The 24,370-nt window shown below is 37.1% G+C and overlaps 1 protein-coding gene across 1 annotated transcript; it reads left to right on the forward strand.

Annotated features, from left to right (window-relative positions):
* Window positions 1-4,529: 4,529 nt before the first annotated feature.
* Window positions 4,530-11,466, forward strand: LOC110682748 (condensin-2 complex subunit D3-like). Its single transcript, XM_021859071.1, has 9 exons — window positions 4,530-6,090; window positions 6,512-7,252; window positions 8,042-8,533; window positions 8,961-9,052; window positions 9,141-9,228; window positions 9,328-9,442; window positions 9,554-9,680; window positions 9,969-10,143; window positions 10,634-11,466. Exons 1-9 carry the CDS (start codon window positions 4,606-4,608, stop codon window positions 11,327-11,329), a joined length of 4,011 nt encoding a protein of 1,336 aa, XP_021714763.1. The 5' UTR covers window positions 4,530-4,605; the 3' UTR covers window positions 11,330-11,466.
* The last annotated feature ends 12,904 nt before the right edge of the window (window positions 11,467-24,370 follow it).

Below are 24,370 nucleotides of genomic sequence, written 5' to 3' on the forward strand. Positions count from 1 at the left end.
AACCTTTGTTACCATTATTAGACCACCAAAAACGAGTAATCAAAGAATCAATCTTGTTTGCAACGCTTTGAGGAAGTTTCAAACACTTCATGACATGAGCTGACATACTGATAAGGACGGTGTTGATCAGAATTAGCTTTGCAGCCTGAGAGAGGTGCAAAGAGGTCCATGAGACGACTTTCTCTGAAACTTTGTCTACTAAGAATTGGAAGTGTGAAATCCTCTTTCCCTGTATATCAATTGGGGCACCTAAATAGATTCCCATATTTTCAGTTTCAGGCATGGCCAGACTTACTTTGATAGCTAACCTCTTATCGTTGGCGACCCCTGGCGAGAGCTTTATAAACGATTTCTGGAGATTTAGTTGTTGCCCAGAAGCTTCCCCAAACCTCTTAAGGATGTCTTTGATACAATCACAGGCTCCCTCGTTTGCTTTGAAGAAGAGCATAACATCATCTGCAAAGAAGAGATGAGAGATCAAGGGGGACCTGCGGGAAACTTTCAGGCCCTTAAATTGATTTATATCCTCAGCCAGAGACAACATTCTAGAGAGGATATCCATGCAAAAAATAAAGAGGTACGGAGATAGAGGATCCCCCTGCCTTAGGCCGCACTTTGGAGCAAAATGATCAGAAGTTTTCCTGTTAATAACTGATTTAAAACTCACCATTGAGATACACTGTGAGACCATCTTTACCCAGTGCTCAGAAAAGCCATAAGCTTGAAGGACTTTTAAGAGAAAGAGCCAATCCACCCTGTCATATGCCTTTGACATATCGATCTTAACTGCTGTGAAATTCGAGCCTTTCTTTGAATTTATGAGGTTCATAAGCTCGTGGCTCAAAAGAATGTTGTCCTCCATGTATCTCCCTGGAATGAAGGCACTCTGGTTTTCCGTGATAAGGCTAGGGAGAACCACCTTTAGCCTATTGATGAGGCATTTTGAAATGCATTTATAGACTGTGTTGCATAAGCTAATTGGCCTGAAATGGCTGGCGATTTCTAGAACCTTCACCTTTGGAATCAAAACAAGGAGGGACTGGTTCCATTCTTTCAACATGTTTCCTGACCTCAGAAATTGCTTCACACTCTCAACCACTAGATTACCCACCTCTTCCCAATAAGCCTTAAAGAAATCCACTGTGAAACCATCTGGGCCTGAAGATTTCGAGCAATGCATATCAAACATAGCTTTTTTAATCTCCCCATCCGTAAAAGCCCTATCCAACCAAAGCTGATTCTCTTCCGAGAGGGAGGGAAGGGCCAACTGCCGAAGAAGCAGATCAATATTTTCCCCATGATTATCACTCGTGACTAGGCTGTAGATATCTTTGATTGAAGTCAAAATTACCTCTTCTACCTCCTTTTGCCCCTCAACCCAAGTATCGTTTTCACCCCTTAGAGTCAAGATTTCATTTTTTAAATAGAGTTCAAATTTAGAGAAGTGAATGGATGTGATAATTAAATTAGGCCATCCGGGTTTAATAATTACCTGTTATGGAACCCTGAAGTTTCGTTTGATACTGTGCTGACGCTCTCTCAATGTTAGATGTATGAAATGAATTGAATGGCAAGACATAACATTGAGATTGAGCTATATATATTTGGATTGTGATCCATACTAATTTGTATTGATGAAAATTTCAAGAGTTAATAGGTTATAAAAAGGAGTAATGGGTGACTAGAAGTTCACCAAAATAACGTATATATTATTGTAAACTATCAGAGAACCAGAAGCTCACCAAATACATTATTTAAGGCTTTAAAGATCCAGAAGATCACCACCTAGTAGAATTACAAGCAAGTGATCTATGCTTGTATAACAATTGTTTTGATTGAGGCTATTTTATGTCAGCACATAAGAAATTGAAAATGAATGAAAAACGTACAACTGCACAACACATGTCTCCCCATTGACATTGTTTTCCAGAAGATATTATGAAAAGGGTAATATATAATAAATACACATGCAATGTAAAAATTAACGAAGAAATGATTCTTCATTGAAGTTGTTCTCCAGAAGAGATGAAACTTGTTTTATACAAATCTTCTGAGAAATAACTTTTGATTGTGATCCTCCTAATGAAGTGAATTTTATTAATGCAAATTTGTCTAATAAGTTGGTATATAATAAGATGCCCCTATAAATGAGATATTTTACCAACTTAGGGGGAGAAGAACGAATCAGCAAAAGTTGGAAAAATTAATTAAAATAAATAAATAATAAATATGATCCCTATAATGGTAGTTTGAAAATTTATATGCCAACTTATATATATATATTATCAAGATATGTGGCACATTTATGATTTGATTTGTATTTAGTTATGAGTCATGTTTCATAGCGTTGAAGATACATTTTGGTCATATTAATTATGTGTATACATTGAGATAAAATCTTGTCAATTATACTTAAATCACTACACCTGAAGTGTAGGTTGTATGATTGGTTCCGGAAAAATAAAATATATGTCTAATAGATATGATATTTGGCAAGATAGTGCAGTTGACACTAATAGTGTAATAGTATATAAATACCATAGTGTATGAAATACCCTAAAAGTGGTATAGATATCTGAATATTGCATATATTGCTTGGTGATGAAATTGTAAAAAAGTGGCAAGATAATGCAGTTAACACTTTTAATAGTGTAATAGTATATAAATACCCCAAAAGTGGTATAAATATTTTAACTATTACAATAGATGGCCTATGATGTAAGAAAAGTTATGATGGCACCAATGAGAAATGTATTCAGATATCATAGTAAAATAGCATGCGGAATGTAAGTAAAAGGAATTTTATGATACCAGTACATAATGGAACCGATGAATAATATGCATATGCATAATGGAATGGACTAATGAGTAAGGGATCTGAAATATATGTACATTTTGATGTCAATATAATGATAATGATCATAAGTTTATCATGGACCCGAAGTCCAATGAAATATGGATTTTTGAATCCACACTGTACAGATTCTTGCATAATTTTGAGTCTTATATCCATGTGCATGTGAGTCATAGGTTAATGGTTTATTGCATATGTAGGAAGTTAGATGCATTACTCATTGTATAGTTTGTTTAATATGTTATCATGTTTTATATATCTCATATTGTATGGATTAATTTCTTACAATGGCTGTGGTGTATATGAATGTTCATTCAAAGTATCGTAAGACATATTTACAACTTTGATGAAAATTTAGAAAGAGATATTTATATTCCAATGGACTTATAATTGTAATGAAATTATTGATGACACTTATATAATAACATGTTATGAATCATGTAAAAGGAGTTCCTGAATAACTTATATACGACGTATTAAATGCCCAACCCTACAAATTTTTATATCTTGAATATTGCAATTATTATCAAACTCTTGAAAAGTCTATGTGACTACATTATTGACATCTCAACCTAAAGTTTGAGCATATGAGAGTTAGTAAGATTTACTATTTGTATTTACAAGAGAGCTATCATGTCAATTATGAAACATCTAAATAGTATCAATGGAATACTTATGCTCGAGAATGTTTTCTCAGGTCCAGTAGAACCATGATTAGCCTATATAATTACATATGTTATATTATAATTATATGAGATTGAAGAATGACATTAATAATATCAAGTTTTGTCATCAAATTATTATTAATGAATGTTAAATCAAATAATGATCACTAATATTTATAATTAACGACTTCCAGAAGAAGTGATAACCGCATGAGTTTAACCTTTTTAATCAACTATTAAATAGAGATTTGGAATGGTGATATTAGAGATAAACATGTATATGGTGGAATGAAGACACTTTACATGACCCCATGAAGACTTGAAGATGCAATTTCAATTTAGGAGGATCAAAGATCAACAAGTGATATTTTACTAACTTATTAGAAGATATCCAACATATTGGACTCATTGCTGCGACACTAGAAGATCTCAAGTTATGTATTCATCAGGGGGAGAAAATACGCGTTGCACTATTTTTCCCTTGACCATGGTTTTGTCTCATATTGGGTTTTTCCTGGTAAGGTTTTTAATGAGGCAGCATCTCGAGCGTATTACGAGAATGTTGTACTCTTTTTCTTTCATTAGGTTTTTATCCCACAGGGTTTTCCTATTAAGGTTTTAACGAGACACAATTTTCGATAATAGACATCCAAGGGGGAGTGTTATGAACTATTGTGTAGATGCCCATTATACTCCTTATATCATTCCAGAATATTCTAGATAAAACTAGGATTTATATATATATATACCACATCATATGGAATAGAAATACACTGATATATTCTCTATCAATCTCTCTTATATTTTTCCCTAATTTATAACAATTAATAATAATGTCAAAACCTGCTCTGCTAAAATTTAATCTGTTCTACTCTGCTCTGTTAACCCCTGCTTTACTCTGTCATGCCCAAAAGTTCAAAAAAGCCGGCCTTCGTGTGCAAAAGGTTAATATCCATTTGGAGAAACTTGTACTCAAAAGTCAAAAATCTAGTTCAAATTCGAAAATGGCGCCTCTCTTTAACAACAACAAGAAACTACATAGATATTAAATTACAGTCTTCCTCCTCTTATCTAGCAGTTTCATCAATGGAGGACACAACCATTTCCAGAATTCTCACAGACCTCGAATCTCTCAACCCACAATCACCCATCTCTCGTTCAACCCTCTTAGACCTTCAATCCTTCTTAAATCTCCAAACCCAGAATTCCGATGACGATGACAGTGATGATACACCTCAAATTAATCCACTATGGGATCAGTTATCAACCCGCCGCCTTTCTCCGTGCTCTCTTATCAACCCAATTTCATCTGCAATGGAGTCTACTACCTCTTCCCTCTCTCTCCTCGCATCGGCTGTGTATCTCTCCCTCTTTCTCTCTCCTAATGCCCCCGTTTTCTCTCTCTTCACTCCTGTGTCTTTCATGTCTCTTCTCCACTCCATTCGCCGGGCTCTTAAGTACAGAAAAGAGGGTTCTTCCCCTTCTGCTGGTTCTGACGAACAGCGGCGAAAGAAAGGTCGAGGTAAGCGAGCTAGGGCTTTGAATTCAAACTTGAATGATGCTGATGATAATGAATTTGATGTTAAGTTGTTGTTGGGTGTTCTTGATAAGTTAGGTCTTGTATTGGGTTTGGTGCATTTGGTTAGGTTTCCTGATAGTTTGAAATCTTTGGTGCAAACTGTCGTTGAAATTCCAGTGTTAGGGTTAGATTTGTGTGCTAATAATTCTGGGAATTGCAAGAAATTATTGGATTTTTGTTCTGGGATTCTGAGGCAAATATTGAAGCCTGAGCATGGAGAACAGGAAATGACAGCTGCTGAGGTATTGAAATCTTTAACACCCTTGATTTTGTCAACGAAATCGCAAGCTAGAACTTTTGCTCTTTGTTTTGTGAGAATTGAGATGATGGGTATGGCAAAAGATTCGAGTTCGTTGAATAAAGCTGTAGGAAATTTGCCAAGGTATTTGGCTCAAAAGGCGCCGGAGAAATCTGATGCTAGGGCCTTAGCTGTAGAATCTATATTGGATATTGTTAAAGCTATGGAATCTTGCGATCAAGTTGGGTTTGTTGATTATGTTATGAAGATGGCTCAAGGAAAATCTCACCTTAGACATTTGGCTGTAGAACTAATTCCAAAACTCATGATGTCGTTACAAGTCCTAGAAGGTTCTGAATCAGAAAGTGAAGTGGAGGAGGATTCATGGAAATCGAGGTGCTTGGTGGCATTGGTTCTGCGTTGTTCTGATACAGTTGCAGGAATTCGAGCTAGAGCTTTATCAAGCTTGGCTCAACTTGTGGGTAATACATCAGCCGACAATGAGAGAGACTGTGTGGTGTTGAAGAAATCATTAGGTTTCAATGATGGGGTAGAGGGTAAAGCGAATGAATTCTTAAAGAAGAGGTGCACGGATGAAAAAGCAGCTGTTAGGAAGGCTGCACTTTTGCTAATAACTAAATTGATGGCTCTTGTAGGCAGCTCCTTGGATCCAGACATTCTTAAAATGATGGGGATTGCATGTTCTGACCCACTTGTCAGCATAAGGAAAGCCGCAATTTCAGCTCTTTCTGAGGTTAGCTAACATTTTGGCTCATATGGTTCTTCTGGCATCATGAACTTACGCTTTTAGTGCCTGCATTACATCCCTATGCAAACACAGTTATGTTAAAATACATAAATTTACGGTGCTTGAATAGAGCTATTAGTGTGCGTGAATACATGGATTTTCTTTTTGTTCATGGCAGAATTGAAAATGTAGGTGTGTTGAAGTTACCTGCCTTCAGGGTGAGCTCACAATCTCGAAAAGTTATCTAATTAAACATAATATAGAAAAGATCCACGTGTTTCATTATTTTGAAATCTTTTCTGCTGTTCATGTGATGCAATCCACCCTTTGCATGATTTATGTTTCTAAATGTTAGTATTTGGTGGCATCTTAGACTTCTGTAGAGCACAATTCTATTATTGTATAGAAATTCTTACTGGCTTTGTAGGCTTTCAGGATATTTTCAGATCGAAGTGTGGTCATAGAGTGGCTTCATTCTGTTCCACGCTTGATTATTGATAGTGAGACTAGTATCCAAGAAGAGTGTGAGAGCTTGTTTATGGAGCTGGTTTTAGATAGAGTTTCTAGAGCTGGATCTGCAATGTTTGGTGATGTACCAGCAGCTAATAAATCGACAATCAGTAGTAGGTGTTTTGAGAAAGAGCTTGCTGCAATGTACCCAGAAGGAGTCTTGGATCTGTTGAGCGAGATTTGTAATGGGGAAGTCACACCGTGGGTGAAAAAGATATGTGCAAGCCTTGGTAAGAAGGGAAAACTGAGGCCCAAAATTGCTACTGCCCTTCGGAATATCATAAAAACATCAGAATCTCTTTGGTTATCACATTCCATGCCAATAGACAACTGGACAGCCCCTCCTGGTGCTTGGCTTCTTCTTTCAGAAGTTTCATCATTTCTTCGTAAATCAGTGGACTGGGAATTTCTTTATCATCACTGGAAGCTATTGGACAGGGATGTAACCTCAGATGAATTAAAGTCACATACTTTGGAGGACAGTATGAACGAATCAGCTGATGGCATGGTAACAAACTCTGCAGTTTGGGCTTGTGATCGTGTTTTATTGTTGCAAACAATATCAAATGTTTCTGTAGAGTTGTCCCCTGAACCTGCTGCACAATTGGCTCATGATCTCCTAAAACGGATAGAGGAATTCAACATGCATTCAACAGAGGTATATAGCTTATGCACTTATTTCTTTAGCTATTTGGGGGAGTAGATGTCTGTTTTCTGCCTTCCATCAAATAAAACATTGTCAAAGGTTACAAAGTAGATTGATGCTAGTCTAATCCAAGCTTTTTTTATCACCAATGTCTCTAGCAAATAAACTAGTACATTTTTAGTTACACCTGAATAACTTTCTTTTTCTTTTTTCCCCCTGAATCAGTGAAAGGTTTGCTGTTTAGTATTGGAAGTTTAGTGTCAGTTAGATTTTTACTCAGAGTTTGTAGCCCAATTCATTTTTTGCTAGTTGTGTAAAATACAAATAAGAGCCTGTTAATTCCGTCAATTAATCCAAGATGACTTCAGTTTTGATCCTTGTGCAGTTGTGCTTACCATGAGGATAGGTATATATACTCATGGATCTCAGTCCTAAGCTTCCTAATTTTGTTAGAGACAGCCAAAAATGAATAATAAGGTTATAGGGAGTCAAGGATATAGGGATCCAGAAAATAAGCTAGGGTGAAACATCTAGAAATTCGTTACTTAAGATGTTGGTTAGGTTTTTTCATTGCAAACAGCTAAAATTTGATTAGACTTATCTCTTAGAGAAGAACAATGTTTTCTGATAGCACAAGAAAAGATAGTTCTCATTATATGATTGGTTACAAGTTATTTTACTTATTTTGCAGAGTGCTTACCAACCTTCATAGATGTCTGACTCTGTTATTAATTACGCCTTCTGGTGTTTTTATTTTATTGCCTTGTGTATCTATATAATTGGTTTTGAATATCATGGCAGGTTAATGCTCATGTCAAAGCACTAAAAACATTGTGTAAACGAAAGGCAATGAGTCCTCAGGAGGCAGATGCACTGGTTATAAAATCTGTTGAGCAACTCTTTTGTAAAGCTTCTCATGTTGTAGATATGTATTTATCAGAAGAACAAAAGGCTAGTAAAGAGAACAACCTTTTCACACCATCTAAGAGTACTAAAAAAAGAAAAAGAGAAGATGCCTCTTCGAGGTTGCTATTACAAGCTACAACAGCAGTTTACACCATAGGTTCTTTGGTGATCATTAGTCCATCCTTGGATTTAAAGGCCATTGTTCCTGTTTTACACAGCATGATTACTTCAGGATCTCATGAATCAAGGTCAAATCAGTTACCAGGCTCTACAATATCTATAAAGGAAAAGGCTCCATGTTTGTATATTCAGGCATGGCTTACCATGGGAAAATTATGCCTTGCTGATGGGAAGCTTGCAAAAAGATATATCCCATTGTTCGTACAGGTTTGTGGAGTTATACAGCTTACATTACACAATTTTGAAAAATGAATAGCAACAATGATTTATTTATTTGTTTATTTTGCTGAAGAAGATTACGTTTGGCAATAAGTGTTTTGGGGATCTGGTGACATACACAATCGTACAACATATTTACACCATTGACCTTATGAGGCAACATGATAGTAAAAACAATTACAATAAGTTACTAAGTAAAATCACAGTAAAAACTAATACATATCAGAGTGAGCTCTCAAGAAATTCGCCCTATGCAAGTGTATGACTTGTCTGTTTTATGTTGCGTGGAAGGTTTCATGTAAATTAGCATATTTTGCTAAATACTTCTGAATCAGATATTATTCAATTCCATGATGCCTTTTAGTGTAAAAATTCCAAGAATTTGATCTTTCTGTTTCTCTGTCATCTGTTGTAGGAACTTGAAAAAAGTGATTGTGCTGCACTTAGGAACAACATTGTTGTAATTATGGCAGATTTTTGTGTTCGATACACTGCATTGGTTGACTGGTAAGCATGCATATATTATCTGTACAAAACACTGATTACTTTCCTCATTGTTTCTTGCACTTACTTGACCATATTTCTAAATCAACAGCTACATAGCAAAAATTACAAAGGGTCTTCGCGACACTTGTGAACTTGTCAGAAGGCAAACATTTATACTACTCTCCAGATTACTGCAGGTACATTTTTTGTCTTAACACGGGTATCATGTATAAAATTCTTTGCGCTCTTGATTGCAACCTAATTAAGTTGTAAGTTTCTGTATTATAAATTTGCAGACTGATTATGTTAAGTGGAGAGGGGTACTTTTCTTGCGGTTTCTGTTGTCTCTTGATGATGAATCAGATAAAATCAGACAGCTTGCTGATTTTCTGTTTGGCAATATTTTAAAAGGTTTTATTTTTGTTAATTAAATTTTTAATTTTATTATTCTGGCAGTTTCATAAGCATTCCAAACTAGCCATTATTTGAGAGATCTGACACTTAATCTATTTCATCTTTCAGCTAAGGCTCCTCTTTTAGCCTACAACAGTTTTGTAGAAGCCGTATTTGTTCTAAATGACTGTCAAGCTTATGTGACAAATAACAAATCTCAAAATTCAAGAGTTGAGAGAAGACTTTTCTCTATTAGGTAATGAAATTATGGTTCAATGTACTCCTATGTGTATTATCAAATTGAGGAATTTTTTAATATCTTTGAAAACAATGGACAACGTTTCTGTTGATATTGTCATTGTTTAGTTCCGATTTTGAAATTTGACAATATTCATGGGCCAGACAAAATGGATGCTTTTTATACAATACAAACGAAAGATAGGAGTATAAAATATGTCTATTTTTTTATTCGACATGCATTCATTCATGTATAACTCTGGCTATTTCTCTATCTGACCCACATACTTTTAACATATACCATCAGAGGTAACGATGAGAACACAAGGTCTAGAAGGATGCACATATATGTTTCTTTGTTGAAGCAAATGGCTCCTGAGCATCTATTAGCCACATTTGCAAAAATATGTGCTGAAATCCTTGCTGCGGCATCTGATGGTATCCTCAGCGTAGATGATGTTAATGGACAGTCTGTCTTACAGGTATCTGCTCTCTCTCCTTCAGTCCTCTCTTTGTGCAGTAGTTTAAACATCACTTTACTGGTACATGGGTCTTCCCTTTCTCTGTTCTCGTCCAAAAAGCAAAAAAATATCATTTCTTTCTGTTTCTCCATTCTTTCGTCAAAAAAAAAAAAAAAAAAAAAAAAAAAGATTTTCAAGATGTAAAATTTTAATTATTTAGCAATGGAGGGAGTAACACAAATCTCCTGGTATCAAATATAAGAGGGATGCAGCTTGATCTAAAAAAGACTCGATGATTTTAATCTGATTTCAATTACTGGATCAAATTTGTTGAGGGCAGTCATCACTATATAATCTTTGTTTAGATGGATATTGATGAAGTTAGTGTTTTAGCTCTTAGCTCCTTGTCTTCTCACTGAATTAAGTGAGCCTCGGCCAATATGTGTTAGATTGATTGCTGCAGTGTGCTTTTCCATCATATAATTCACAAAGTGATCTTTGTGATAATCAGGATGCTTTCCGTATTCTCACTTGCAAAGAGTTACGACTTCCATCAAGCCGTGCGGCAACATCAGATGTTGAAATGGATGAAGAAGGGGGAGATGGCAATGCAGCATCCACAGCTGCTGCCAGAGGAAGAGCAATAACTCAAGCAGTCAAGAAGGGTCTTATACAAAACACCATTCCCATATTTATTGAGCTAAAGCGCTTATTAGAGAATAAGAACAGCCCTCTCATCGGTTCCCTTATGGAATGCCTACGCGTGCTCCTCAAAGACTACAAGAATGAAATTGAAGACTTATTGGTTGCAGATAAGCAGCTACAGAAAGAGCTTATCTATGACATGCAAAAATATGAAACTGTCAAGGCTAAAACAACGGCTACAGAGGCCATTGCAACTATGCATAGATCACAAGGCTATCATACACCTGTTGCGCCAGATGCAACAAATGAGAAGAATAAGTTGTCAAAGAAACTGCATCATGATTCAAAGGTGGCTTCAGCAATGGCAGATGTTGCAGCTGCAACTGTTGTCAAATCTGTATTAAATGAAGTTAATAAAGGAGCTGCAACACCACCATTGAGTTTGCTTAATGTACCTAGATTAACTTCAGAAAGAGCTGGGCTTTCTAGGGGACATAAATCTGCAGCTGTGATAGAAACGCTGAGGAGGCGGCAAACTTTTGATTTCGATGAAGAAAATTGAATCTGATCATGCTGTTTCTTGTATATATGTGTGCATTTAGCCAACTTTCTGTTGTAAAGTAGAAAAATTCAAATGCAGGATATCTTCTGTTGTATATATATATGTGCATTTAGCCAACTTTCTGTTTTTATGTTCTATTTCCCTTGTGGTCAAAATCTTAGTGCACGTGTCCACGTTCGTAATTTATGTGGTAAGTCAAACCTCAAAAGAAACACTTAGTGTAGTTGCCATATGCTGAGTAGCTTAGTTATTTAAAGTTGTAGAATTTAGAACATGTTCACATTTACTGAATTGAGTTGAATTGAACTGATTGAAGCTGAAATGAATTTTTTATGAGAGAAGGAAATTAGGAGCTGAGATGAACTGGTTAGAGCTGAATTGAATCGAACTGAACTGATTGGAGCTGAATTGAAACTAAGATTAAGGTAAATCATTTAGTTTGCAAATTCATGCCAAAAGTTATTCAAAATTGTACTTGTTCTAATTTGTATTGGCTATAAGTTCGAGTTGGTTCTAATAAAACTTAAATAAGCTTGGATAAGTTCTAATCAAATAATTATGTTTACAATTAAACTAAGTACTAGCTTGTTACCATGAGCTTATTAAGTTTTATCATCAAGTCAATATTTTGTTTTGTTTTTCTTTTTCTTTGGATTTTTTGAGAAAAGTAAATTACAATTCAAGTCACCTCAATGATTCCCATTTTTGAGTATGAATAATTTCATAGTCTCGGGTCAAGTTAAGATGAGTTAACATCACAATCAGACACTCAATTTTCATATTTTTCACTCTTTGGGTACTCAATTTATTTTTTTCACTCTTTGGGTACTCGAACCCAAAATCCGGCCAACTAAGGCCCTGTTCTTTTAAGCTTCTGGGCAGAGCAGAGCAGATTAAATTTCAACAGAGCAGATTTTAGTATAGTAGAGCAGAGCCGAGCAGATTTCGACATTATTATTAATACCATTATTAATGTTATTATTATTAATGCTATTGTTAGTATTATTATTATTATTATTATTATTATTATTATTATTATTATTATTATTATTTTTTTGAATCATTATTATTATTATTATTACTATTATTATAAAAATAACAAAAAACCTACAAAGTCAATCAATTTACAAAAAATTGATGGGGATACAATATGGGCCCCACCCCTCTAGCTATAGCGAACCCGATCCTGTTGAAAATGTGAGCAGCTGCACGAGCACCAATATCTTGAGTCTTAGCGAACGCCTGAACCCGCTTCAAAAAATTAACATATGTGTACCAATATCATTATTATCATTATCATTATTATTATTATTATTATTATTATTATTGTTATTATTATTATTATTAAGTGCATATAACATATGTGTACCATATTTAACATATGTTAATAGAAGAAAGATAAAAGACAACAGTTTAACATCTTCAAATTATTACAACCTCATATCAAAATAGGAATATAGCTAGATTAGAATTTAATAGATTCCCTTTAGATGCTTTTTTAGAGTGTAGTTTATGTTTTCGTAGCTTGAGGTCCCATTATTGTGTTAATGTCAGTTCAGTGTTCACTAGGGATTCACCTTGTAATCAAATTAAAGCTCTTTAGAGGGTGAATGATTAATGAAATCTTAAGCCTTCTACCAAGTGTTGCCTTGCTTCTATGCTTGTTTGTTGTTAGACCTTTATAGATATTGTGTCTTACTTGCACTATAGCTCCCCTCCAACTCAATTTGATGCACTAAGAAATCGTGGTTCGGACCCGCTTGTGCCCGCCTTGAAGTATCGGCCGTCACAAGCCCTGACCATCCACACTCCGTCGCCCATCATGGTGAATTAACCATCCAATTCCATATGATATTCATGTTCATCATCTTCATTGCCGCTTTGATATTCATTGTAATCATCCTTTATTGTCGCTTTTAAGTAAATAGGGTTGTTGGGAAGAACATATTTAAAAGCACACAAATTTTTGCAGCTTTTTTTATTCTTTTTATATCAATTGGTAATAATTATTAAATAAATTATGTATTTAGTAGTATTATTAAATATTAAGTATATCTTTTCAAAAAATAAAATATTAAGTATTATTTATTTTTTTAAAAGAATTATTATAATTATTAGAAATTATTAATTAATAATATTATTAAATATTAATTCTTTATATTTTGAATTATTTATTATTATGAATAAAAATATTAATTATTAATAGTATTTATATTTGTAATTATTATAAATATTATATATACTAATAATTATTATAATTTTTTTAAAATATTAATAATTATTATAATGATTTAAAATACTAAATTATTATCAACAATACAATATTATTTATTATTTGAAAATAGAGTAGAGCAAAGCATATTTCTTTTGAACAGAGCAGAGCAAGGCTCAGTAGAGTAGAGCAAATCAGCTCTAAAGAACGGGGCCCAACTCACCTTTAACTCACTGTTAACTAAAGGTAATTAAATACTAAGTAAATTTAATAAAAATAAAATGCATTAATTAAACTAAATATGAACAGGGGGGAAGGTGAGTTTACAACTTTTGGTGGCTATTAAAATGAGTTTACAACAACCATAAAAATATGAACAGGGGAGGAAGAAGAAAGAAGTCGTGCTATTTTTTTTTTGGTGTGTTTCTGGTATTAAAATCCGCATTTCCCAGATTCAGAGGTTTCAGCTTCAAAATTTTGTTTGATGCGTCTTCTTTGAAATTTTGGCATAATCATATGCCCTGTATGAAGATAGTAAGTTCGTTACATTTCATTGTGATTCCCTATGGAAAATTGTAAACTAATTTTATCCTTGAATATAAGACATTAACCATCGATACACTAATAATGCAAAACTTTGAATCACCAATCTCTTCACGAATTTCGTTTTTGTACTTTATGAGAAAAGATGTGCAAAATTTGTTTCTGAATGGTCGTAGCTATGTAAATGACATTTTGTGGGGCATTGCCTAGCACAACCTTTTGTACCTCCTCATTATATAAAGCAATAAGTTTTAGCAGCTTGTAGACACCTAAAAATGTCTCCCCAAAATCAAACCCGATGATGAACAACCTTTCACCGCCATTATTGGTCGGGTAGAGTATTTAATCCCAGGAGTGCTTAAATTCCATGTTCAATCAAACTCAGTTCACAAATTTATCAACGGATCAGTCCTAATGTTTAGTCAAAACATTGTCCAATTTGTATTTTAGCCCGAACCTTTATAGTTAATTTCGTATTATTTATTAATTTATCGCAATTAATGAATAATAAACCTAAATAGCCCGAAATCATGAAACGACACTTAAAATTGCTGAACGTAGTTAGGTTTAAAATGAATAGTGATGCAAAAATGGAAAAAATGTCCACCGTGTCAAGGCATCACATGCTGCGCCATGGTGGAAATTGCCGAGTCGCGACATTCTTTGCCATGTCACGGTACACATGCCGTGACACGGGATTTCCCCGTGTTTTCTCCGCGTCCCTTATTTCACGCGTTTTAGCCAGCTGAATCATTTTAGGGCAAACAGTGTCCTGTGTCACGGTACTCTTTACCGTATCACGACACTTATTGCCGTATCGCTGCAACCTCTGCATGTCATGGCGCCCCAAAATTAGGGTTTTATCTTTTTAGGGTTCCGTGTGTTCGCTCCACTCATTTTCTCTATAAATACGTGCCTCATTTCTGCAGTTCGGGGCACCAAATAATTCTCTATACTCTTTTCTATGCTCTAGCTTAAACACTAGCCTACCTTATTCTTCCACAATACTCCCTTTAAGCAGTCCAAGGAGTCCGTACTTTACTCGACGTTCCATCCTTAAACTAAGGCGTGAAAGGTAGAACTGTTTGAGGGTTTGGCCCCAAATCAACTCTATTTAATTTAATTAATTTTAATTATTGTTTTATTGATTTTACTAACACATTTATTATTTTGTAGTTGCAAGCAAACAAAATCAAAGTAAGGAATCATGTTCCTTTTATTTTTATTATTTTTCTGACGATTCTTATTATGTTTGTCATATATTAATTGTTGGATTAATGTTAAATTGCTTCCAATATTAATGTTAACTTTACTATATATCTATTTTTCACCATATTTCATGTTTAAAAGGAATATGTAATTGAAAATCACGACTAATTGGTTTAGGTTCCTTTAATCTTTGTTATTAATCAAGTGATCACTAATATTATAGAATTATATGTTGCATTAATATTCAACCAATTTAGTATAATAATAGTTTGGAGCGAATGGAATATTTTGTTTGTATGCCTTTGAGATCATAGGAATGATTTTCGTTATAAGAATCGAATAGAAGTCAATACGCTCGAATGTGACTCCGTGACTCAATTTGTACCATCATCCCCGATCCTCCTTTCGTGGTTTCGAACCATATGGAGTTAGTAATCTCATGGATTATGAATGGGGTGCAACCTTCATGGGTCTATCGTTGTCGCCTATCGTTGTCTCTTTATTCGTGGTTTCCTTAAATGATCCGTGAACGGTTTACAAGTTCCTTAAAAACTTGTTGGCGGGTCCATACTTTCCTTGTTTCTAATCGTATTATGTCAATTCCCACTTCCTATGAGTGCCAAGAATATTCACACATGCTTAAACGTAGGCGCATTTCAAACGACGCCTACAATTTGGCGACTCCGTTGGGGAGGATTCTTGGTTATTTATCGATTTGAGTGATCGGTATTTAATTAAGATGAGTGGATAAGACTTGAAAGATTCTTGTGATTAATTTGACATTTTTGCATAGCATAGACGTTTTTAACGTCGTATTCAGGTTGTCCTGTAGGAAAAATTAGATAACTTGATCGTGAACGAAGAAAATAGGGGCACCAGTCAGATTTCCTGACTGCCGCGCCACGACAAAGCATGCTGTATCACGGCTTAGGGCACCGTCACGCGGTGTTCAGCACCGTGACACGGTATATTCAGCCGTGTCGCGGCAGTCCTGAAATCTTTCGAGTGGCTTTATTTCTCTTCTTACAGTCAACTTCCTTCGATTTTTCTGAAAAAACGTGTGTGTTCTACATAAGTGCCCTAAGGGATTTAAGCTGTATCAACCTAAAAATGCTCATGGAAAAAAGGGTTCATTTGAAATATTAAATCCACCCAAACTATGGAATTGAGTTCGATTTCATCACGAACTCGCGGAGTCGGTGTCGAATATTTCAAGCGTTAATCCCCAGCTTGAACCCCACTGTGATCATGCACTAAAGTACGGTGGCGTCCAAAGGGAAAGAAGATAGAGCAAAAGAGTCGCCAATAAGTTTTTTAGGAACTTGTAAACCGTTCACGAGGTGAAGGTTACACCCCTTAACGATCCAAGAGATCGTCAACTCCATAAGGTCTTGAACCAAATAGGGTTCGGGGATGAAGGTACAAATCCAGCCTAAAAGAGATTGAACCTGCTCTAATAATAGGCCTCTACTTTATTCAGATCGTATTCATGTGCGCTTTTTGACTAACATACAATCAATAGGTTAACCCTAAACCGGCTTAATCTATGTTGGTTGAATATTAATGCACAAATAAAACTATTATTGGCGATCACTTAAATTATAATCATATTAACCCTAAACAAGATTATTAATTATCTTATTAAGCGTGATTACAAGTACAAATTCCCTTTAAACATGCATATAAGGCGTGATCAAGCAATAACAATAAATATCAAGCAACATAATAAATAATCATCATAATAATAATTATAACCATAAAATTAATAATAATTATAAAATTATAATAATAATATTCATAACCATAATCATGAATCATAACTCATGTTAAAGCATAATAATAGCAAGATCCTAGGCATGATACTAACAAGATTAATAACAAACCCTAGCATGTCACTAACAATAAAAATCAAAACTTTAACCCTAACATGATACTAACATGAATAAATATTAGGAAGAACATAAAAGGCATCATAACAATCATACTTGATATTAAATTTACCCTAGACATGATACTAGGAATCATAATAATAACCTAAACATGATTTCTACATCATAATATCAATTAAACCATTAAAGTACTTACTTTGATGCCTCGTACCTTTTTCTAATAACAAAATACACACGTTAGTAATTTCAAGGAAAATATTAAGCAAAACAATCAAATCAAATAATAATTGAAAGAGAGATTTGGGACCAAACCCTCAGAAATTAAATCTTTCACGTCTAGGGCGAAGGCAACTTCGAATATGGCTAGGTGTATCTAGATCTAATGAATGCGGAATTTTGTATTTGAGAGAAGCTAGTTTAGAAAAAGAGAGAGAGAGAACGAATTGGTAGATTGTAGATGATTGTAAATTGGTTATTGTGGATGAATGAAACGGAGTTTTTAGCACGTTATTTATAAAGAAAATCAGCCAAAAAGATAAAATATCAAAACATAGTTCTAACGCAAAAAAACGAATTGGCGCCAAACGCTGACCTTAGCGCCAGACGCTAAGGTTGGCGCCAGGCGCCAATCGTTGCGTTAGGCGCTACAGCTGGCATTTGGTGCTGACTCAGAAATCCACGCGTTTTCTTAAAATCAGATAAAAATTATCGTACAGGAGGATAAAATCGTATTTTTCCTTTAAAAATGCTCTTTGATTTTAATTAAAACTCCGAAAAGTCAACAAAAGTCAATTTATCAATGCTAATTGAATTAGGAATGAAAAGAACCTTCTAGAAGAATCTAGAAGACTAAAACCATTTCTAATTGCATTAGGAATGATAAATCTATATTAGGCCCTCCCCTAGATCATTGGGTCGCATATAAGGCTCAAACCGGGCCCAGTTCAGTAAATTGGCCATAACTTCCTCAATATTTATCGGAATTGGGCTTATAATATATCTTTGGAAAGCCCTTGTCAAGCCCCATCCAACTACACTAGTATTGGACCCATTTCATGGACCAACAAAACTGGATTGGCTGTTTTCTTAAAATAAGTTTTCAAAAATAGAGAGAAGAGAAAAGAAAATTAAAACTATCCGCAACACTAAACTTTCCACACTTTCACTTCATTCGATTATGATTCGACGTGAAAGGCACTCATCACTGGTTTTGGTTTTGGGGAGACACAAATGGGTGTCTACAGAAGCCCCCACTTTGACTGAGTTTGGAGAAACACAAGTTTCGAAAACAAAAGTCAAAGTAGCGATAGGGACGGGGAATGATTCAGAACGTTCTGCGATCCTAAATCACTCTTGTAACGCCGATACCTGCAAACTAGCGTTAGTTAAACAGATAAAAGAGTTAAGAAACGCGTATCTTGCACCGTCGAGCACACGTCTCTGAAAGTAACCAATTTGCTGCCGCATTGCCGTTGTTTTGATGACCTCCTGCCAAAAGAATGCCATCTCGCTTGAAAACCGCTACGCTTGTAACTGCCTCCAATATAGAAGATTGCTTCGCTTGAAACGATCCTCTTCCGCTTTGCGACCATCTTCCACGTCTAAGGGAACATGATCGAAGATTGCTTCGCTTGAAACAATCCTCTTCCGCTTTGATAATATTCCACGTCTAAGGGAACACTATCGAAGATTGCTTCGCTTGAAACAATCCTCTTCCTCTTTGATAATACTCCACGTCCAAGGGAATACTATCGAAGATTGCTTCGCTTGAAACAATCCTCTTCCGCTTTGCGACCATCTTCCACGTCTAAGGGAACATGATCGAAGACAACTTCTCTTGAAATCACCTTCAGTTGTTTATTACAACTCTCCACAATCAAGGGAATGCCGTCGAAGATATCCTCGCTTGAAGCTATCCTCATTCGTTGCGATAATTTTCCAAGGAAATTACTGAAGACCTCCGCTTGTCGATCTTTAAAAAGCTCGCTTGAACTTTGCTTCCGCTAGGCCTGTACGTCGGCGCTTTTGTTGCTTTTGAACCTGTACATCAGTGCCTTTGCGAATGAACCATTATGTCGGTGCCTTTGTTAATGAGCCAATGCTTAGGCGCTTTTAAGCTAAGTGAGACGATCTTTCATCAGGTCGATCACTTTATGCAACCAAGCCGATTACTAAAAATCGTGTCAAATTGCTTAGAGGGGCTAACTGGCATACCAAGGAACCCAAAATATATTGTAAGGAGGTAGAACAACCGTACTGAGTGGCTGAACATTCTGGCGTCGCTGAAATAACATCAGCGCCACATAACTGGCCGTAGCGCCAGACGCCGGGATTGGCGCCAGGCGCCAAACCTATTTGTTGATGCCAAGGTCTAGCGCTTGGCGCCAGAATAGGGTATTCCTTAAATACCCTTTTCTTCTTCATTTTCGCTGCTGCTCGTCGCGTTTTTGCTCGAAAATTCCCAGAAATTCATTTGCTTCGTTCTTGCTCGTTTCTCAACCAAATTTGCTCAAATTTGTTGCAAATCAAAGCTTATTTCATCCATTTTCCCGATCTATGTAAGTTTTCTTCAAACCTACACTGGTTTTTATGAATTTTTTTGCATGTGTTTATTTTCGAATTTCATGAAAATTCGAAACTTAAAATGCTCAATTCTCTTTATTTGTCAAATTTTATGCCATGAAATTGCTTGATTATGTTTACATATTGCCTTGGGAGTAATTTGAGACTTTTTTGACTCAATTTGGTGAAGAAATGAACGAATTGCCACTGTTGGACCTCTTGAGGTCGGGAATACAATGTGGCCCGTTCTTGATGTATTTGCTAGCAATTCTTGTCCAATTTGTCACAATAATTACTATAGTATTGCAAGAAATTGTTTGATCTTGAAAAATGTCGTTATGCTCAATTTGAATTTCTGCTCTGTTTTAGTACTACATACTCTGTTTTTTGCAAACATAATATCATGCAGCTAGGCGAACCTTAGATACTATAGATACTTAATTTATGATAATTCTGCACAATGTAGCATAACTAGACAGCGAGGTTCCGGCTCACGGTCCCGAAACGTTCAACGGGAGTTCGAGCCCGTGGAGGACGATGCCAAGCCGTCCACTTCGCTTGGTCGACTCCCCGAGTGGGATGAGCGGACCTTGTTCTTTTCCCCCGTCCACCACATTTCTGAGCGGGTGAGACAGGGTATCACCGTTGGGAGGACACGCTGTCATGGCTCCGGCTTTGACGGCTTGGGCGATTTGTACAAGATGTACATCGCCAGGGATGATCAGACGAGACTCCTATGGGAGTCCTGCAATCTTACTACGCTGTACGAGACCTCCGAGGCAATGGTTGCCTCCAGCGGGGGTCATCATGTAGTGCGTGCTCTGGTGGAGTTCTTTTGGGACACCACCAACACTTTCCACTTTCCTTGGGGTGAGATGATGGTTACTCCTACCGACTTCAGTCTCATCACAGGATTGGAGTTTAGCTCCATGCCACTGCCGTTCGACAGCGGGATCGACGTCTTTTTTCCTGAGGTCGAGGAGCTGTTGGGGCCGATCACCACTCGGGCTCGAGCTGAGGTAGAGTCGTCTCAGTTCAGCGCTAGGGGGATTCGCCGCTCGACTCTGGCAGCGGCTTTTGACGATGGTGCGACCACCCGAGAGCAGCGGGTGCGCATCTTTGCGCTTATTTTGTTGTCAGGGACGTTCTCCCCTGACAAGGGTAGTAGGGCGCTGTCTTACTACCTTCCTGCCGTCCACGATCTACATCGGATCGGGACTTATGACTGGGCAAAATTAGCCTATGATGACTTCATTCGAGCGCCGAGGGACTCGTGTCGACACCGGTTCTTTGGGACGAATGTTGCTCTGTCCAGCTTTTGGAGGGCCGTAGAGGTAAACATTACTCCCTATAAAGTTTAGCTCTACATTTTAGCTAGCACTTCCTAATAATTTTAACTCCTTATAGATCTGGTTCTACGAGTACTTCCCTTCCGCTGCGCCGGCGACACCGTCGCCACGCAGGTTTCCAGTCAGTGCTTCCTGGGGCAGTCGCCGTGTGGGGATGTCCACTGCGTATGTCCGAGACTGGATCATCGCGGTATGATTCTTTTCTTATTTGCCATTTTGCGATGCTTTAGATAGATTCTTGCCTGATTGACGCTCTTTGCAGGAGCCTGAGGTGTTGTACCGGCCGTGGGTCGGCCTGGCAGTCCCTGGGTTAGCTGCGCAGTATTCCGCTGAGCGTCACTATTTCTTGGGGACCTATGGAGCGATCGCATACCTTGGAGAGAGGGTTGCTAGACATCATTCCTAAGATACCTACGTCGTCCCTGCTCCTCCACCACGTCACATGTTTAACGCCGCAAGGTTGTTAAGCATGTCAGAGGGAGCTGGTACCCCTTGGAGATCTTACACGATCCTTGGGCGAAGCTATGCGGAGGAGCTACTGCCGTTGTTAGCTCCAGTTCCTGTACCAGCTGAGGATGTGGTGGTACAATTTTTCAGCTTTTAGCTTTCGTTAAGTAGCCCCCAAGTGATGCTTCATTGACTTTGTTTTTCTTTATCAGGACGATGTTGCTGAGTTCGTGCCACCCCGTATGTCTATCCATTACCATGGGACATATGGGCCGATTGATGAGATGATTCCTCCGGCTCCTGAGGATGAGCGCTTCGTAGAGCGGTTGATTCCTCGCCACCAGACTCGGGTAAGCTTATTTATTTGCAACTTTTGTCCATATATTTTATGCATGTTTACCGACTTACTTCTTTGACAGTTCTCGCGCGAGGTGGTTTCGGCGATGGCACGATCTATAGATGCCTTCCGGAGCCAGCTTGTCCGGATGAGGAACGTGGCTACTTGCCGTCGGGACGACGCCGTTCAGGAGGTAGTCTTTCTTTCATATGTTTTACATTACCTGCTTTGATTTTTCCTGTTTCTGATTTTAATTTCTTTTGTAGGGTCATCCCATTCCTTCTCGTACCCGCACGAGACCTGAGGTGCGGAGGGATCCGGCGAGGTCTAGCTCGAGACGTCGCTGCACTACTTCAGGAGGTAGGGGTGGTCGTTCTGAGGCTGCCCGTTCTGATGTGGCAGAGGGCTCAAGTTCCTCCTCTGAGGGTGCTCATGCTGCGCCGGTAGGCCAGGGAGAGGCTACCTCGGCTCTTAGAGGTGGTGGGATGTACAAGGTTGGCTCGTCATCGCAGCAGCCTCCGCAGCCTCAGCCTCAGGTTGATCTTGGGTGGACTGGTCCCACGTTGAGTTTTCCTCTTCCTACGGAGACTGGAGCTGATGTTGGAGCTGGAGCTGGTGGAGAGGTTACTCCTCGTACGACGGAGTTTTATGCGATGATGGGTTTACTTCCCCCGGCGCTGTATTTTGTACCTGTGCTTTTTATTATTTGCTTGACTTTGTATAGAACTTTGCCTTTTAGTTAAACTCATTTTTTTAGACAAATTTTGTTTATACATACTATTATGAGTTTATTTTATTTATCATGTTTTTTTTTCATTTTTTATTATTATCATTATTATGTGCATGTTTGTGTGTGCAAGAAAGTGTGACAAGTAATTTTGCGCAAAAATCGTCATTTTTATTATTGATGGAGGGTATCCGACTTTCTCCCCCAAAAACAAAAAAATGAAAAGTCAAATAAAATGTTGGGTTTATAACAACTTGGAAATTAATCTAAATAAAATCCCAAAAAAAATTAATATAATTAATATAATAGCTACATTAAAAAAAAGAATAAAAAGATGTTTAGAAAAAGATAAGGAAGCCGTAAAGTCATTAGCAGACTCAAATTAAGGTAAAAACGCGATTTTAGAAAGCGCGTACGACGAGGCAAATTGGCGCCAGCTGGCGCCACGCGTTTTGGTGTAGCGCCAGGCGCTACACTTAGCGTTTGGGGCCAAGCTTTGGCGTCTGGTGCCAATAGCAGTGTCTGGCGCCAAATAGCGCTGACTCCGTATCCTTCCCAGATTAAAATTGCTCCGATTTCGTGCATAAATAGCCCCACTGCCCAACCGATTCTTTTCATAATTTCAGCAAATAAAATAATTCTTATCTTTAGAAAAATAATATCATGTCTCTAGTCACCAAAACTTTTACCAAATACACCCATGAATGGTGTCGGTCTCTTAATGCCAAAGAAATAAAAGAATTAGATGTGTTCCACTTGGGGGAATTTATGGTATTGTAGACACCTAAAAATGTCTCCCCAAAACCAAACTCAATGATAAATAACCTTTCACCGTCACTATTGGTCGGGTTTAGTATTTAATCCCGAGAGTGCTTAAAAAAAATCGTATTTTATTAAATTCATATTTTTGAAAGGTCTATGATCAGTCTTGGTGTTTGGTAAAAGCATAGTTTTAATTTTAGCCCAAACTTGTTAATTAATTTTAAACCCAAAATTTTTTATTTTATTATTTATTTTTGGCCCAAATATTTTATTTATTTTTATTTTTATTATTTTATTTTAGCCCGAATAATAGAGTCAGAAAAAAAGCCCGAAATTATCAATCGACACTTAAAAAGCCGAAAGAAATTAGGGTTAAAAATGAATTTAGACGGAAAAATGGACTGGAACAGACCGTGTCACGGTACATCTTGACCGTGTCACGGGAACTGTTCCCGTCTGACGGTGGGACTTCCCGTGACACGGGAGGTCTGCCGTGACACGGAGAGTTCCGTGTCCTTTCCGCGTAAACCCTTAACGCGTTTTCCGTTCCGTTTTCTGAAAATTTCCCGCGTCACTCCAAAACTGACCGTGTCACGGGAACTTGTACCGTTTGACGGTACAGTCTGACCGTGTCACGGTACAGTCTGACCGTGTCACGGGATAATCTTTTAGGGTTTTTTATCATTTTAGGGTTCCGTGTGCTCCCTCAGCACATTTCCCTATAAATACCCCCTCATTTCTGATGTACGGGGCAACCAGAATTCGATTATTCTTATTTTCTCTCTTCTATGTTGTTAACCTAAACACTAGCCTACCCTTTTCACTTCAAAATTCCTTCTTCAAACACTCAAAGGAGTCCATATTTTACTCGAGGTTCTGTCCTTAAGCCAAGGCGTGAAAGGTAGAATCGTTTGAGGGTTTGGCCCCAAAATCAACCTTATTTAATTTAATTTAATTTAGTTGTTGTTTTATTATTTCCTTGAAGTTACTAACTCGTTTATTAT

Source organism: Chenopodium quinoa, unplaced genomic scaffold, assembly GCF_001683475.1.
Source record: "Chenopodium quinoa cultivar QQ74 unplaced genomic scaffold, ASM168347v1, whole genome shotgun sequence".
Taxonomy (NCBI): Eukaryota; Viridiplantae; Streptophyta; class Magnoliopsida; order Caryophyllales; family Amaranthaceae; genus Chenopodium; species Chenopodium quinoa.